Genomic DNA, 17,233 nt, shown 5'->3' with positions numbered 1-17,233 from the left:
CAATAGGCGAGAGCGGTCCATGAGGGTCTATCCTTATAATATGTCTATGCTTACCGTAGTTGATAGACCTGTTGTGGCTCAATATTGGTCCATATATAAGGCGCACTGTTGGCTTTTGAGGAAATTGAAGGTTTTTAGGTGCACCTTATAGTGCGGAAAATACGGTAATTTAGCAGAATTTTTTATTTAATATTTTATTATAAAAATCATGAATTAAACTCCTTCCATTGTAATGATTTTAATTATTAAAAGCTGTTTGGCTTTTTACTGGTTTTAGGCAGGCGAAGCGGTGAAAGCAGGAAATGAGGCACAGATCAGCATCTTCAGTGAGAATTTATAGAATTACTTAAATGGATTTCCAAACATTAAAATACAGACATGAGAAGATTTCCTGCCTGAACACTTTGTGCCTCTGCTGCTCATCCAGAGGCTTCAGTGTTTCACACAGACGATTAACAGACGGCAACAGTTCAAGTATATCTGGATGTTTCAGCATTTACAAGTTTTACATGTCTAATGTTCAGCTGAGGCGCCGCTCAGCATCCCGCCGTCTCATTGGTCCACGGAGCTGCCTCCTCTTCTCATTGGCTGCTGGTGCCGATGGGGCGGAGCTAATCCCTCAGAGTGAATGGAAGAGCTGAACCTGAAGCACCTAGTGCTGGAAGTCTGGATCTGCAGAGCTCCTAAACATCTGGATGGACCGATCCTGGATCTGCAGAGCTCCTAAACATCTGGATGGACCGATCCTGGATCTGCAGAGCTCCTAAACATGGAGCTCCAATCTGCTGCTGACAGATGCAGATGTTTGGTGAGCGAAGGGCAAGCAAGGGTCCTGCCAAAAAGCAGGAGACTTTTGGAAGAGGATCTTTGTTTCCATCCAGCTGCTCTGGAGAACATCAGGGATGATGATGATAATGGTGATGGTGATGATGATGGTCTCAACAGGAAGTGGGAATGTATGATAGTTCGGATCAGGCGAGCAGACTCTTATTGTGGAGGGTGCATGTGTCTGTTGCAGCGTTGCGCTGCGGAGTCATCAGGGGTCGATGCGGAAGGACAGCAGCTTCTCTGAGTGCATGTTGTTGAGCGTCCGCAAGTCGGGCAGCCGCAGCAGCAGCTTGGTGAAGCGTGGAGAATCCATGACGGGCGGCTTGCCGGCGCCGGCCGTGTTGTTGACCAGACAGCGAAGTGCCCGGATCAGGTTCTCCTGCAGATGCTCAACGGACGGCAGGTTCTCGATGCCAGACCGATCTGTGAAGGAATGATGACAGTGAGGTCACTGATATCAGTTACCTAGCAACCAGAGCCCATAACTTAGCAACCAGCAAATGAGGAGAAGGGTACTTGTTAGCTTTAGACAAGCTAACATCCTAGAGACTACTAACCCTGATTTATCCAATGATAGCGCTGGCCTATCCAGGGTTAATGCTAGCATATCCAAAGCTAATGCTAGCATATCCAAGGCCTATGTTAAACTACCAAATGCTAAAGTTAACCTATTCCATGATAAAGCAAACCAATCTATTGCTAACCCTAGTCTATCCAATGTTACCGCTAGCCCATTCAAGGCTAATGATGGCATATCCATTGCTAAAGCTAACCTAACCAATGTTATTCTTAACCTAGCTTATATGTGCTAACATTCAGCAGAGGAAAAAGGCTATCCAGAAGGTGGCCATCAGCTTCGGCATGCTAGTCTCCAAAGCTAACACTAGCTCATAGCTTGTAGCCTCTTTGTCATTAGCCAGTGCTGGCAGCTCCACTTACCGGCCAGGATGAAAAATGGCAGCCAATCAAAGGAAGTAGCCACTGCTGGATGCGCAGCAATGTTTGTCTAGTTTGTTTAGGGTTATGGTCAATGAATGTGAGACTTTCAAACCTAAGGATGCTTTACCAACTGTATGCATTGGCAGCACCATACTGTGGGCTTTTTCATTGCAAATCAAAGTAGTACAGAAAGAGGACGGCTGTTAGCTCGTTGGGAGACACCTGGCGGTCCAGGAGGCAACCCGGCATGTTGACGCTTACCTGCGGACACCAGCACTACAGCGGTGAACAGTCCCAGCTCTTCGGCGCTCAGCGCCAGCGAAGCTAGCTTCTGGCTGAAGTCAAACATGGCTGCCAGCAGCTCATTCATCCCCATCGCATGGAGCTCCTCCAAAGAGTAGGTGGCGCCAGAGACAAACGTCACCGTCTGTTCCTTCATGTTGAACAGTGACGAGAAGCGCACCATCAGCACCTGGAGCGAGAAGAAACAAACGTTTCTATATTTTATCTAGAAAAACAAGAACATAAAGTATATATATAAATGTTCTCTCAATGTTAAATAATTATTAGGAGTCTATCTACTAAATGACAGAAGCTAAACTCTCTTGGTTAATAAGTCAAATATGGATTTGGTCAACAGCAGCTAACTTTTTTTTAAAGAAAATTTGACAGCTAATGGAAATCAGCTAATATTATGTTAAGATTGATGTGATGTCTATGTAGGCTAACAGGTTAGCTAACATAATTTTTCATCTAATCAGTTTTTGCTGTACTAATGTAGTAACTAGCATTTAACAGAATCTCTTTAGAGCACAAACAGGTCAGGCTAACCTTAGCTAACAAACGTTGTTTTTGTTAGGCTAACTTAGCCTAAAAATCAGAAGATAGAAGTATAAACTTATAAATTCTTAAATCATGACCCTGATGTCTGTAATGACATCATGGTTTACCTCGAAGGTGCCTGCTTTCAGCAGGGTGACCTGGTCGTTCTGGGTCAGACCGTTGAATCCTGGGATATGCTTGGCAAACTCCACCACTTCCCTGACGGCGGGCGTGAACGACAGCGAGAAGTCCTCCCAGATCTCCTGGGGCGTCTTTAAAGGGTCTGCATGAGGCTGCAAGTTCATTGGACAAGCCTGGGAACGATAAGAGCCCATTAAGCTAGCAGCAGTTAGCAGTGGTTAAGCTAGCAGCAGTTAGCAGTGGTTAAGCTAGCAGCAGCACTTATCGATGGGTGTTAGCATCCCGGGTCTTACCAGAACAATCCCAGAGCGACTCTTTGGCGGACAGCTCTGGTGCTGGGTCACATGACTCTGTCCTCCAATCACGGTGCTGGAATGCTGACTCCACCCCTTGTTGCCATGGTAATTGCTTGTGTTGTTGTGACCCTGCTGCAGGAAGCAGTCCATGGTGTTTTTGTGATTATTGTTTTTGCTGAAGCCGTTCCGGTTGGGACAAAGCTCCGCCACCCCAGGGTGGCGATGGGCGGGGCTAAGCTGCGGCTCGCTCAGCTTGTCATGCGCATACAGGAAGGTTTCACGGTGCGCGCAGGCGATGGCGCTGATGGTGGAGTCGATCCCAGGGTTGGGGGGCGGCGAGGAAGGGGGAGGAAGAGGAGGAGACGGCTGGGGATCGATGGCGCCCTCTGGTGAGGAAGAAGAGGAAGAGGACAGGCTGGCGAGCTGGAAGTCGCTCTGCAGCTGGTCGTTCACCATGTTGTTCATGGCGCTCTGCATCTCCGCCAGCATCCGCTGCTTCTCGCGCTTCGGGATGCGGCCAAAACGCACGGCTGCAGACAGAAGAGGAGGAGGAAGGTGAGAGCAGGAAGGGGCGGAGCCTGGAGACACCCTGGACAGCTCCCCCGGTGGACAGGTGAGGTGTCATAATCTACCAAGTATCTATGACAAATTACAATAACTTATAAATATTTAAACACGTCATCAATTTTAAAAACTGGAAATGAATAGAAAAATAATTGATTAAATATAGAATGAATTATATATTTCATGGTTTAATCAATTATTTCAGAGAAGCAAAGAAGGAATAATTTGTCTTGACTTGTTGAAGCAGCCAATCAGACGTCAGGATTTCCCCTAGTCCCGCCCACTGAGTTTAATGGCTGAAGTTAACAGTTTAAATTAATTCACGATTCAGAAAAGAAACATGAAATTATTCATTAATGAAATAATTATATGGAGTTTTTAAAAGGGAATCAGATCATTTAATTGCGACACAGTTGATTCTGTATTTAATGATGTTTCACTCAATAACTGTCATGTTTTTGAGGGAAACGCCGTGGCGGGTCGGTGTGACGGCGCGGCGGCGGACTCACCGTCCCGGCTCATGCCCACAGAGAGGCACTTCTTGAAGCGGCACTGCTGGCAGCGGTTCCTGTTGGTCCTCATGATGCTGCAGCTCTCGCTCTTCACACACTTCTTGTACTGGATGTTCTGCTGGATGCTGCGCCGAAAGAAGCCTTTGCATCCCTCGCAGGCGTGAACGCCATAGTGGAAGCCGGACGCCACGTCTCCGCAGACCTTGCAGAGCAGCACCATGCCGTTCAGCTCTGAAACAAACCGGACCGTCAGGAAGCGCAGACAGCTCTGCTCTCCAGAGAGCCGCCACATGGTTTGCTACCCTGCCAAACATCAGCAGCCTGATTCCACTGGTCAACATTGTCTGGGGTTTTTCAGTTGTTTTATTGTCATTCTGATGAGCTGAATCCAAAAATCACATTGGTTTTTCTCAATCAGGTCAACTTTCTGAGCTATGGATGCAACATGAGCATCAAAGAGCATTTTCACATGTGGATCAATCACCAATGAGTGAAGAGCAGGAGGAGAGACTCCACCAGGACCAACAGAGACGTCAGTTTACATGTAATTAACCTTATCAGTGTTTATTAATCCAAGTTTGTAACATTGTTGGAAAACTGTTTTTTCTCCTAAAACCTGTTGTGGACGAGAAATTTTTAAGGAACCAATTATTCACAAAAATCAATTCAGTCAGAAGATCAGATTAGAATAAAAACCTGACTGAGAAACATGGATGCAAAGTCCAAATTCAGTTGGAAAAAACATAAAGAGCTTCCAAAAAATATTTGTAGTAACCCAGAGTTATTTAGCCTGAAAGAAAATTGAGGTTGATTTTTCAAACTTATTTTTTCTAAATGTTATTCATTCATTTGTAAATGAAACTAAATATTTAGTTAGCAAGCTAAGTTTTTAGCTTCAAAGTAAATGTTTTGTTTCTAATGAAACATTTAGCTAGCAAGCTAACTGTTCCAATATTTAGCTTGTTAAATATTAACAAGCTAAATATTTAGTCAGTAAGCAAAATATTTACCTGCAAAATAAATATTTTGTTCCAAACTAAACATTTAGTCAGCAAACTAGATATTTAGCGCCAAACAGTTTGTAAATGAAATGACTAAATTGTTTGTAAACTATATATTTAGTTTGAAAATGTGACATTTATAAATGAATGAAAATAAGCCTACATTTTTTTCAGGATTAATAAACCAAATTATTGCTGCTGATGTTTAACTGCCTCACAGGAAACAGGAAACGGATCCATCTTCGCCACTTACTGGTCAAACTGGCCACGGACTTGCTGGGCGACGCTCTGTGAGGGCCAGTGGTGTCAGCGGCGTCGTCCCGCCCCTGTGGAGAGCCGCCCGCCGAGGAGGAGGAGGAGGAGGAGGAGGAGGAGGAACCGTCACTGCTGAGGAAGGACGGCAGCGAGGAAGAGGAGGAGGCGAAGCCGGCGTCTGAGTTCTCGCTGTCCATGGAGTCCGGGCTGGCCCCGCAGTCCGGGCTGCCCCGGGATGGGGAGCCTCCACAGGAGCCCACGTAGGAGATGACGCCCCCTGCTGGAGGACAGAGACCTGCAGGTGAGCCTGTTTCCATGGCAACTTCCTAAAGTATTCACACCCCGGTCCAAACACAAACTTCAAAATGTTTTCAGGAAACATTTTTGAACAAATCAAATCTGAAAAGTGCAGCATGTGAATGAATCCAGCCCACTTTATTCTGATGCCGCTAAATAAAATCTAGAGCGCCGCCGTCTGTTATCCTGTGAAGAAAGAAATGAGGAGAGAAAAAAGGAAGAAAGATGGAAGGATGGGTTGTTTCTAGCAGCCTGAGCTTCAGGCAGCAGAAACAGGAAGTAGTGATGCAGCCATGCTGCAGGCGGCTGCATGTTGACATGTCAGAGCCTCATGGGAACCGTTCTGCTGTCTCAATGACTGCTTCATCATCACCACACGCAGCTTAGCATCGTTTACCGCCTGAGGCTGTCCTCATGGTTTCACTCTACATGCGTGTTAAAGATGGCCGAAGCGTGATGGCAGAGCGAGCTCCAGGCTGACAGAGATTTCACCGAGACACCGTCAGCTTAGCCTGTCACTTAGCATCCTATTGGGTTAGCTTAGCATCCCTCTGGGTTAGATTACCATTACTCTGGGATAGTTTAGCATCCCTGTAGGGTAGCTTATCATCCCTGTGACATAATAAAGCATTACTTTGGGGCAGCTTAGCATCTCTGTAGGTTAAATTGGCATCAGAGCATCCATCTGTGGTAACCCAGCATCCCTCTGGGTTAGCTTTCCATCGCTCTGTGGTAATTTAGCAACCTAGCATGCATCTATTGTAGTTTAGCATATCTGTGGAGTAACTTAGCATCCTAGCTCACATATATGATAGTTCAGTATCCCTGCAGGATAGCTTAGCATGTCTATGGTACTTTAGAATTCTTCTGTGGTAATTTAGCATCCTTCTGGGTTAGCTTAGCATTTGCTTGGAAGGTTATTTTCTTTTTTGTTGTTTTTAATCCCTCTGAATCTTTTGCCTCTGGGTTTTATTTTGGCCCCCTTCTGGGTGTTTTTTGCGTCTCTGTGAGGGAATTTAATGTCTTCGTCTTATTTCAGAGGCTACATGTAAATAAAGACTAGCTATGAAGCGTGAAAACAGCGAGGTTTGATCCCTGCAGTCCGGCCATCGGGGAGCGTCAGACAGGAAATGAGACCTAAAGAAGAAAGGAGGTCTGGAGGAGCAGCATCTTCCTCCTCCTCCTCCTCCTCTTTGTGCTGGCAGCGTCACGCCTCCAGGCCACGTGCCTCCTCCACACACAAGGCCCTACAACGAGACTGAGGAAGCCCCGCCCCCAGCCCTCACGTTCCACCACCCATCAGTGTGACGTCACACTGACAGGAAGTCCCGCCCCCTCTCAGCCAGTAGCCAGCAGGAGATCCTGTTTCTCTGCTAGTATTTGGGACGATTCCTGTCTTTCTCTGGTTTGAATATATATTTACATTAGATCACTTTTAACCAAAAACAATAAAAGATTTTAATCCTTATTTAGGAATAAACTTTATACAGTAAGGACAATCTCACAGTGCACCAAGAAAGATATGTTACAGTAAAGACAAAATGTAATAAAGTTACTATCTTCTGTGGACGTTTCTCTGAGGTCACGCTGTGTGTCTCTGATAAACTCTGGTAAATGACCTGGACGTGTTTCACCCTGAAGGTATGTAGCATATTGAATGTCAAACACACCTGTGTGTAACATCAGAACGGCTGCAGCTGTGACTGATCTGACTGGACAGTGGACATACCTGACAACAACTGACCTGCAGAAAAGCACCTGCTCAGGTAACACATGCTGCCCATGAGCAAACACATCACAGAGAACTACAACTCCCAGAATGCTTCACCACCAAACAGCCAATCGGAGAGTAAAACAGGCCTTAATCATTATGGACAGAAATCTGAAGCACCTTTGACCTGCATCAGTTTAGATACAGACAGTAACCATGGAGATGGCTCCAGCTGCAGCAGAGACTTATGGGTAACATAGTCAGTGATATGTTAGTGTTCTGAGAAGCTAGACCAGGGTGTCGACTCAAAAGTATTCACAGGAAAAAAATAATACAAAGTCAAACATAAAAAGTCTTTCTTTTTAAATCCAACAAAATGATTATTAATTGTAAATCTAAAACTTGAAAGGGAATGTTGCAGATTTCTGTATTAAAAGAAAAGCATCTACAACAGGATCTGGGTTTCTTTCAAACTGGCTGCTATTTGTAGCCAAACTTAAAACATTCAATGAAAGCTGATTGTGCTTTTCGCAAAGTCTCTGCTTATTGCTTTTTTTGTTTAAAGGTTTTGTTGGCTCTAGTGGCCTTTATTTGAAAGTAGTTTGACAGGAAAGAGGGTTATGAGAGAAGGGGAAGACATGTGGCAAATGTCACCAGGCCGGGAATCAAACCTGCGACCACCGGCATGAGGACCAAGAACTCAATACATGGGTTGTGCTTTTTGCCCCTGCGCCACCACAGCACCTAATGTCTCTCTTTATTGCTAAACTTAACATTTTCCTGTAAGAAAATGATATGAAAATAATGTTAGTCTGACTACAAATAAAATGTCTCCACCTGTGTATCATTTCGGAAATGCAGCTGGAGGCCACACAATCACCCCAAGGGCCCCAGTGGGCCCCGGGCCGCCCCTTGAACACCCTGAGCGAGACTTTTCTGTTTGGACTGAGTCAAATGATTCACGTCATCTCAAAACACCAAGCGAGGCAAACGATCCAAACTTCTGGAATGAATCCTCAGATTTTATTTGTAGTCAGACTAACACAGGGGTCACCAGAGGTCAATGAGCTGGGCTGATCAATCACTGATCAATCTGCTATCAGGAAGCAGAGAGAGAACCAGCTTCCAGTCATGTTTCACACATCTTCACCCAGATTATCCTGGAATTAGCGTTAGCATAATCTGGAGACATCTTCCCAAAATTCCTTCAATGCTTCTGAAATCTGGGAAGCAGGATGAATAAGTGTGTGTGTGTGTGTGTGTGTGTGTGTGTGTGTGTGTGATAATGCTTTCTGCTGCAGATGAGTCACTGACTGGATCTCCTCCTGACTGCAGTCACGTCTGACAGGATTCAACTTCCGGTCCCGATCAGGAAAAAACTCCAGCGTCCGGGCACTTACCAGCACGTCTCACCTGTTCTGTTTGCTACCTGGTTACTGATCAGCTGAACGCCTGCTGCTCCAGGGGGCGGGGCTACAGCAGGAGGGGAGGGTTGCGCAATGAGCGCAGACCCCGCAGCAGCCAATCAGAGGCCGTGCTGCTCCGTGAAAACAAAGCGCACATGGCTGACTGCGCCGCTCCATGTGAACACACACACACTCACACGCCAGCACCGTCCACCAGAAACCGAAAGACCTGCAGTCATCCTGATCCACTTCCCGTAAACACGAGCGCATTCACGGTGACGGTCCTCGTGACAGACTGGCCGACATGTGCGCGAGAGGTCCGAAAGAGGGGTCCAAGGCCCGGCTGATGGACACGGCCCCTCTGTGTGGCTAATGTTCCCTAGAGCAGAACCGGACTCCTATTAAAAAATGACTGGACCGGACTCCTGTTAAGTTCTGGCTGTTTTTAGGCGAACTCCCCGCAGCGCAGCCGCAGTGACCTTCTCTGCTCCACTCCGAGCCCCGCACCAGCCATCACGCACGCGCCGACACATCGGCAGCTCAACAATTCCCATTAAACACCGTGCACGCGCGCCGTGCCCGACTCTAACCCCCGTAGACCAGGATCCAGGACCCAGAGACGTTATTTACCTGAGTTATTGTTGTTTGAGTCCATGTCGGTGGTCGTCAAGCCGAGCTGCGGTCCAGTCTCGCACACTTGCCGCCGCGTCAACATGCGGGAGCAGCTAAGGAGCAGGAATCCCGCAGAAAGAGTGCGGTTCTGCCGTTGTTCTGGTTCTGTCTCTGGGGCAGCTGCTGCTCGCGCTTCAAACTGCGCGCAGACCCATCATCATCATCATCATCATCATGTTCCGGGACGCTGCTGCCGCACGCGGCAGAAAACGGGACCACGTGACTAGGGAGCGCCTCGTGCCCCAGTGACACACTTTCCTGCCCCTCCTCCTTGCACGTGGAGCGGAAGCAGACTGTTCCTCTGGGCAGGCAGAGTGGGATTGTGGGAAGTGTAGTTTGTTTCTTATTATTTCAGCGGGTTCTGGTTCTACTGGACCTCCTGGATTTCTCAGATTTTAGCTACAACATATTTTTATTGTAATTAAACAGAATTTGTTCTTTGAATTGTTCATTTTTTGTTTTTACATTTTGTAATTTTACTGATTCAGATCATACTTATTTTTCCCTTTTGCTTGATATCGTTTTAGTTTGCTATTCCCATTTAGCGTTAGTAGCTAGAATAGTAACGCTATATTACAGAGCCGTATTAAACCCCTTTCATTGTTTCAAATCAATCATGATCAATACAATCTGTCATATTAGACAAAAATTAGTGGAAAAAAGATTTAGTTTCAAAGTGAAACCTGATTTCTACAAAATATTAATCATTAAATAAAAATATTAAACATAAAATAAGTGACCCCATCCAGTCAGTTTTTAGTATAGGTGCCTTGGGCTGCTCATCTGGACACTGCAGTTTTCCTCCATTTTCCCTCTGAGGTTGGTGTGGATCAGCTATGAATAGTTCTGGGCTTTAACTAGGCCACTCCAGAACCTCAAACCATCTCTGTGTAGCTGTAGCCACAGAACACTTCAGGTCATCCTCTCAATGGATAATAAATGTTCTCTGAAGCCACAGTTCTCCTGTTGCTTTCATTTACCTCTGAGCTTTACAAGATTCCAGTGTCTTCTGCTAGATGCAACCCCACAGCATGATACTGCCACCACCACCATGTCTGGACCTTCCACAATGACTCTTAATAAAAACATGTAAATAAATCAATAATGTTTTTTATATTGGTATAAGAAATGTGGGTATTAGCATAATTTCTGTTTTTAAATTTGCTCTGAACTTCCAGAATTAAATGACATTAAAACAAATAGAGCAGACGTCAATATCCTGCAATGTCTTCGCAAAGGTTTTAGACTTTTCTTTATTTTAATACCTAAAAACAGATACAATTTGTCCATTTAAAATTCGTATAAAATATTCTAATTTGGTTTGTGAGACTCTAAATGTGGGCAGAAATATCTCTGGGCCGTTGTGTTGTGTTGTTGTTTTGGTGCCATGTAGTATCTAATTCTGACCAGAGGGGGGCGGAAGCGTTCGTTAGCGCTAACATCCGCCGAACCGCCGCCATTATCTCTGCAGCGGAAGAAGGAAGGCGAAAATAGTTGGAACACAGAGAAATTAAGTCAGTTTTGGATCAATTCTGCCATGGAGGTTCCTGGAGCCGACAGCGACTGGAGGAGCCCTCAGTTCCGACAGAAAGTCGTGGCTCAGATGTGAGGAAGTTGCTTCTTTTTCACGGTTTTGCACTCAGCTAGGCTAGCTTTTGGTTTAGCTAACTGCTAACATTTTGTAAAAACTGCCAATTTAAGAAAAACTGAACACAAAAATCCGTCAGGTGCTAAACTTCTACTGCATTTCAGGTGGTCTTATGGGCATGAAACCGATGTTTAATTCGGCGCAAATAAAACGTCTAAAATCCATTGTTTTGTCTTTTTTTGACCAGATTTTATTGTTGGCATCATTAGCTGTTGAAGATAGTATTATAAACAAGAAGTTTTTACTCCACAACGCAACTGTTTTATATAAATCTTATAGAGATGCCTGTTAAAGTGTTTAAGCAACATTTTAATTTCTCTTTCTCTAAATAAAACCAAAAGTAACTATTAGAATCAGCGGGACATTGTTGGACAGATGATTTCATATTTAATTCAGATTAATGAAGACATGTATAATACTTTAAATTGTGCTTAGGGAGAAGTTTAGAGAGAGCTGCACTGTGTCTGTAGAAAAAGAATAAGACAGAATGCAGAGAGGAGCTGTGGAGTGGCAGAGAAGTCTGTTATGGTGGTGCAGGACAGGTACGAGACTGAGACAGCAGTGAGGTGTGCTGTAGGAATGACCCAGGAGCTCAATGTGGGACTGCATCTTGGCTCTAAGCCTCGTGTTTTATGCTTTCACTAGGCAGGAGGCAGAAATAACATTTTCTGTGTTTTTAATGTTCGCCATTTATACAGTTTTTGGAAAATGTTTATTTGGGATTAATGAATTAATTTGAAGCATCCACATTAAGTTTTAATAAAATGGTCAGATGTATAAAAAACTATTTTCACTTTTTAATTTATTAAACTCTGGTACTTTTGGCTTTCCATGCTTCCTGAATTCTTTGTATTTAATGCCATTTAGACATGACTGCAAGGATAATTTAGAAAGAAAGATGCAAATAATAAAAAGGTTTTATGTAACTTAAACAGCAGGCCTGCATTGTCTCCTCAAAAGGCCCTATTTCTAAAACAATATTCTTGCTGAAAACGTAGTTAAAATCATTAAAACCTTTTATTTTGAAGGGATTTTAACACTAGGACCAAAAAGAGGAGGCGTATTAAGGCACATTTTAAATGGACGGATTGACTTGTTCAGTTTAACAGTAATTAGAAAAACATGCAGCATGAAAAATAAACATTAAATTTTTAAACATAACCACATCTGAAGCATAAATAAAATGAAAAAACTTAAAACTATGGAGGTTGGCCTGAGCTGTTCGATTTATGATTGTTAACGTAATTTAAGTTAAATTCTGATAATTGAGGCTGAAAACACTGAAACTATTTAGAGACAAAGATTTATAAAGCAGAGAGGTCTCACTGAGACACAGAAAAAATGAAATAAATTAAAGCGTCTGAAGAAGTTGCATGTTTAAGATATGATGAATGAGAAATGGTCCTCTGTCATTTCTGTGGCTTTTGTTGCGATTATTTTTGTATATTTTGGACAGTTAAAATGAATGTCGATGTTTACTCTGCTGAGTAGTTTGTGTTGGTCTTCCTCAGTGAAGACGCCATGAGGAAGGCCGGCTCTGGAAACACGACACACAAGTCTGGGACGGACATGGAGAACCACGTCTTCATCAAAGCCAAGACCAGAGTGAGTTGTGCCCAGGTGGCTGATGGGAAACGGGTTAGCAGCCGACACTAACAGCAGTGTGTGTGTTTCAGGAGGAGTACCTGTCCCTGGTGGCCCGGCTCATCATCCACTTCAGGGACATCCGTGAGTTCTGCAGCTTCCTGTCTCTCCGGTTGCTAGTTGTGTTTGGGTGAGGCTAACCACCGCTGGGCTTTGTGTTGCAGATAAGAAGGCGCTGGGAGGAGCCGGTGAGTGCAGCTCTGCTCCCTGCTGGGTTCTGGGTGGGGTTCGGCTCCGGCCGGGTTCGTGGGGGTTCTGCTGAGCATGTCGGAGCTGCGTAATGTTGTCTGTTGTTTGCCCTCTGCTAGATCCCATGAATGCCCTGACTAACCTGACAGGGGTAGGCGGGGGCATGGGCATGGGGCCCCGGGCCCCAGGCGCCGCGGTGGGGGGCATGGGGGCCATGGGGCAGATGCAGCTAGGCCAGCATGCCATGGCCGGGGTGCCGGGAAACCCACAAGCCAGTGAGTGTGTTTCCTGCTGCTGTGCTGAGCGTGCCGCTCTCTCTCTCTCCATCTCTCTCTCTCTGTCTCTCTCTCTCCCTCCCTGCTTCGGCATGTTGAGCCGACTCCAGGCTGGCTCCGGCTCCAGAACCGGGTCATTCCTGCCCTCCCTGTTTCTCTGCAGTGGGCGCTCCGGGCCAGATGTCGGTGCAACAGATGGTGCAGCAGCAGTCCATGCAGTTCCAACAGTTCCAGCAGCAGCAGCAGCAGCAGCAGCAGGCGCAGCAGAACGCCGCGCTGCAGCAGCAGCAGCAGCAGTTCCAGCAGCAGCAGCAGCAGCTCCGCGCTCTGCAGCAGCATGCCCAGAACCAGCAGCTGCAGCAGCAGCAGCAACAGCAGCATGTCCAGAACCAGCAGCAGCAGAACCAGGTCTGTCCACAAACTGACCCAGCAGAACCAGCAGCAGGACCGAGTCCAGATACCCTCAGGGTTCTGGAGATGTTCAGATTCCATTTACCTCAGAGCTCTGAGTCCCACCAACGCAGCAGCATTTGAGTTATTAACACATTCCAACATGGTGGCGCCCAAATAGACAAACACTCTTAGGCTGCATTCACACCAATTCTGTTCAGTCCTAACTCCGCTCCGCGTTAGTCAGACTCCGCTCCGCGTTAGTCAGACTCCGCTCCGCGTTAGTCAGACTCCGCTCCGCGTTAGTCAGACTCCGCTCCGCGTTAGTCAGACTCCGCTCCGCGTTAGTTTTAATGATATTAATGAATGAATGAAGCTGTTTGAGTTAATTTCACCCTCAATCTGCAACTCTGCCATCTGCTGGTGGAAGCTGGTTCTTGCAGTGTAAAATGTTTCGCTAAGTTTCTGCTGCTGACGCTTCCAGTGATGTTTGTCAGCAGCTGCTTCCTGTCCTCCAGCTCTCATTTCCTGTCTCTTCAGATGCATCAGACGCGGATGCAGCAGCACCAGCAACTGCAGCAACTGCAGATGCAGCAGCACCAGGCCCAGTCCATCCAGCAGATTGTGCAGCAGCAGCAGCAGCAGGTCCAGTCGGGTCAGATGCCTCCTCACTCCCAGCCCGGACTCGTCCCCCAGTCTCTGCCGGGTCAGATGCCGGCGCAGTCCATCTCCATCAACTCGCTGAACCAACAGCAACTCAAGATGCAGGCCTTCCAGGTGGGTTTGGACTGGTGCAACAGAGCCCAGCAGAACCGCACCAGGCTGAAGCTGGACCAACCCCACCACCTCCACATCTAACTAAATCAGTGTTAAATTTTGGCTTTTGCCACTTTCATTTTAGAGATATTAGTAAAAAGTTTCCAGGGGTCATCAGAGGTTTATTAACGTCTTCAAAATGAAAGCAGCTCAAACGTTGATGCTAAGTTAGTTAGCTTTGGAGGTGGTGGGGGTCCAGCTCCCCACCCTAACCCTCACATACTCTGCTCTGCCTGCAGCAGGCTCGTGCCACGCTGCCGCTGCAGCAGGCCCAGCAGGCCGCAGCGCACGCGCAGCTCAACGCCGCTGCAGCTGCCGCCGCAGCCGCCGCCGTGCCTGGACAGGTGAGACACCTTGAGGCTGGCCTCCCCATGCTAACGTCATGGCCTTTTATCATGATGAATAAGAATTTTGATTCGTTGTTGTCATGATAAATTCCAAACAAGTTGAAACTTTAACTTTTTTCTCCTGTTTGTTCAGTGAAGTCGTCAGTAAATTAAAAAATACAGTTACAGCTTCATGTGACTGGAGTCCTGAAGAGGAGCGTTTCTGTGGGAATCTTCCTCTGTTAGTGGGGCTGTAGTTGCTGTGGCACAAAGTCACACTGTTACTTAAAGAAGAAGAAGAAATAAATATTGTCACTTTTATTGTTGCAAAAGTTTATTGCTATGATAGCGTAGCGTCAGGCTAACGTTAAGCTAACCTCTGCAGATGGTCCGGCCCCCGATGCAGAATCTGCCCCGCCCCCCTCGGCCACCTCTGAATGCCACCATCCCCCCTCCAAGCAGCACGGCAGGGGTCGGAGGTCAGATGATGACCACACAGGTGTGTTCTCCCGCTCTGAGTCGTCCAGGTAACAGGAGCGCAGGCTGAGCTGTCCTCCCTCTCCTCAGGTGCCACAGCATCCCATGATGTCATCACCCTCACCTGGGCAGGGGGGCCCCCCTCAAATGCTGCCTCCCCCCCAGCCGTCCCCGCAGCCCCCCTCCTCCCAGCCCAACTCGGCCAGGTAAGACAGCTCCCCGGAGGCCACACCCCTTCCCTCTGCCTGTTAACCACTTCCTGTTTCCTGTCTGCAGCTCCGGCCCCACGCCGTCTCCGGGCGGCTTCCAGCCCAGCCCCTCCCCTCAGCCGTCGCCGAGCCCGGTCACCGCCAGAACCCCCCAGCAGAACCATGGGGTGGCTTCGCCCGGGCCCCTCAACACGCCAGGTAACAGTCACACAGCGGGTGGAATGCAATGCCAGAGGAGCTGCGATTAAACAGTGATGGCGGCCATGTTGTGAGTGGCTTTCTTCCTCCAGACTGGAACCAGAGATTGCTGATGTTGTTGTGTCAGCACAAGCCTTTGCTCTTTAAAATTATTTTAAATGGTAAAAAAAATTATGTCTCAACAAATATATCATCTTTCTTTCCTTAAATGTGTTTAACAGGAAAGGCTCTTAAGGTGAGCCTCATTTCTCACAACCACAACTAAAAATATGTTTAAAAAAATCTATTAAATTTAATAGGTTAGTTGTAACCAGGTTTCAAGCTGAGTAGTTTCATTTTCTAAAATTAACTTGCCTCTCATAATATGGCTGACAATTCCATTCTGTGTGTAGGTGAATAAGACTGACAGTGGCAGGTCTGCAGCGCCCCCTGTGGCCCTGCTTGGTATTGCGTGCTAAAAATATGGATCCATTCTGACTGAACATCCTAATCCAGGGTTTCCCCCAGTGTATTATTATAGGCCTGGCGGCCGCCATGCTTTATTAGCACCACCGCCAGGCTAAGCCTTTCTTGTTTATGTTTTTAGGAAATAAACATAAACACCGGCCATCATCTCTGTGTAGTGCAGCAGATTTAACTCATCATGCAGGGCCGGTCCAAGGCTGGATGAGGCCTGGAGCAGAATCTGATTTAGGGGCCCCTTTTGTTGCTAATAACATCAACACCTCTAACAGCTTCTGTGTTTGATTTAATCTGAGAGAGAGGGGGAGGAGTTTAATTGGCCAACCTAAAAAGCAACCAGTTATAATCCAGTTTATTAATTTGTATTTGTGAACAAACAGCTCAAACTTAAAGATTAAACTCACAGCATCAGATTGTTGCTATGGTAACAAAAGAATCTAACTATGGATATTGTTCTTTGATCTTCTACAAAGTAAACTTACCAGCTCCTTAAACTCTTACATTTAAATGTTAATTTAAAATCTTTTAATTTATGTATGATGAAATTGAATCAAATTTAGCAGCATTGATCATCTCAATAAACAAGTGTTACATTCATGTATCTGTGGTCTGTGTTAAAATATTAGCATTTATGGGGCCCCTGAAGCCCTGGGGGCCCGATGGAACCGCTGACTTAATTTGGATTAAACAGAAGTGCAAATAATTGACATTGATTTTAATTGTATATTTTGATTTGTTGTTTTTAAGACTAGCTGTGGGTTTAAGTCGTGTTTCACTGGCGATGTTTTCCCGTGTAATTACTGAGTGATATTTTAAAATTTCCTGTCACCTTAACATCTTTTAATACAAAAACATGGCGGACTGCCAGTGGACCGTTGGTGGTTGGTGGACCGCCGGTAGACCGTTAGTGGTGGGTGGACCGTTGGTGGACCGCCGGCGGACCGTTGGTGGACTCCTGGCTGACCGCTGGCGGACTGCTGGTGGACCGTTGGTGGACCGCTGGCGGACTGCCGGTGGACCGTTGGTGGACCGCTGGCGGACTGCTGGCGGACTGCCGGCGGACCGTTGGTGGACTCCTGGCTGACCGTTGGCGGACTGCTGGTGGACCGTTGGTGGACCGCTGGCGGACTGCTGGTGGACCGCCTCGGCACCCCG

The 17,233-nt window shown here is 46.5% G+C and overlaps 2 protein-coding genes and 1 long non-coding RNA gene across 6 annotated transcripts in view; 2 read left to right on the top strand and 1 right to left on the bottom strand.

Annotated features, from left to right (window-relative positions):
* Nucleotides 1-314: 314 nt before the first annotated feature.
* nr1d1 (nuclear receptor subfamily 1, group d, member 1) lies at nucleotides 315-9,860 on the bottom strand. 2 transcript variants are annotated; one of them, XM_015015276.1, is made up of 7 exons: nucleotides 9,403-9,860; nucleotides 5,357-5,635; nucleotides 4,100-4,333; nucleotides 3,024-3,556; nucleotides 2,718-2,903; nucleotides 2,029-2,239; nucleotides 315-1,251 (listed from the first exon to the last, which is right to left on the bottom strand). In XM_015015276.1, the coding sequence occupies exons 1-7, from the start codon at nucleotides 9,485-9,487 to the stop codon at nucleotides 1,037-1,039; spliced, it is 1,743 nt and encodes a 580-aa protein (XP_014870762.1). In that variant the 5' UTR covers nucleotides 9,488-9,860; the 3' UTR covers nucleotides 315-1,036. The 2 variants fall into 2 exon arrangements, with proteins under 2 accessions (XP_014870762.1, XP_014870761.1); XM_015015275.1 differs by having other exon boundaries at nucleotides 5,357-5,638; nucleotides 9,403-9,859.
* Nucleotides 5,576-7,224, top strand: LOC106935034 (uncharacterized). Its single transcript, XR_001421826.1, has 2 exons — nucleotides 5,576-5,659; nucleotides 6,695-7,224. It is a non-coding gene; the product is annotated as an uncharacterized LOC106935034 (long non-coding RNA).
* A 987-nt stretch (nucleotides 9,861-10,847) lies between the features above and the next one.
* med15 (mediator complex subunit 15) overlaps nucleotides 10,848-17,233 on the top strand; it is a 14,818-nt gene continuing 8,432 nt past the window's right edge. Inside the window, exons 1-11 of one of the 3 annotated variants that reach the window (XM_015015262.1) lie at nucleotides 10,848-11,049; nucleotides 12,604-12,697; nucleotides 12,769-12,820; nucleotides 12,901-12,924; nucleotides 13,045-13,200; nucleotides 13,364-13,608; nucleotides 14,131-14,367; nucleotides 14,649-14,750; nucleotides 15,118-15,231; nucleotides 15,300-15,415; nucleotides 15,486-15,616. In XM_015015262.1, coding sequence (XP_014870748.1) covers nucleotides 10,982-11,049; nucleotides 12,604-12,697; nucleotides 12,769-12,820; nucleotides 12,901-12,924; nucleotides 13,045-13,200; nucleotides 13,364-13,608; nucleotides 14,131-14,367; nucleotides 14,649-14,750; nucleotides 15,118-15,231; nucleotides 15,300-15,415; nucleotides 15,486-15,616 — 1,339 coding nt within the window. In that variant the 5' untranslated portion in view covers nucleotides 10,848-10,981. Of the gene's footprint in view, nucleotides 11,050-12,603; nucleotides 12,698-12,768; nucleotides 12,821-12,900; nucleotides 12,925-13,044; nucleotides 13,201-13,363; nucleotides 13,609-14,130; nucleotides 14,368-14,645; nucleotides 14,751-15,117; nucleotides 15,232-15,299; nucleotides 15,416-15,485; nucleotides 15,617-17,233 lie in introns of all 3 variants that reach the window. The other 2 variants (XM_015015263.1, XM_015015265.1) reach the window with 2 other exon arrangements.

Source organism: Poecilia latipinna, unplaced genomic scaffold, assembly GCF_001443285.1.
Source record: "Poecilia latipinna isolate Pla-1442-1.1 unplaced genomic scaffold, P_latipinna-1.0 Scaffold1897, whole genome shotgun sequence".
Lineage (NCBI taxonomy): Eukaryota > Metazoa > Chordata > Actinopteri > Cyprinodontiformes > Poeciliidae > Poecilia > Poecilia latipinna.
This window is presented reverse-complemented; position numbering and strand designations above follow the sequence as displayed.

Excerpts from the sequence above, each read along its gene's own strand:
- nr1d1 (XM_015015275.1), bottom strand. The coding sequence starts at position 9,487 with ATGTTGACGCGGCGGCAAGTGTGCGAGACTGGACCGCAGCTCGGCTTG. Across the intron at positions 5,639-9,402 it reads CTCAAACAACAATAACTCAG|CAGGGGGCGTCATCTCCTAC; the intron begins GTAAATAACGTC and ends TCTGTCCTCCAG. Across the intron at positions 2,904-3,023 it reads GTCGCTCTGGGATTGTTCTG|GCTTGTCCAATGAACTTGCA; the intron begins GTAAGACCCGGG and ends TATCGTTCCCAG.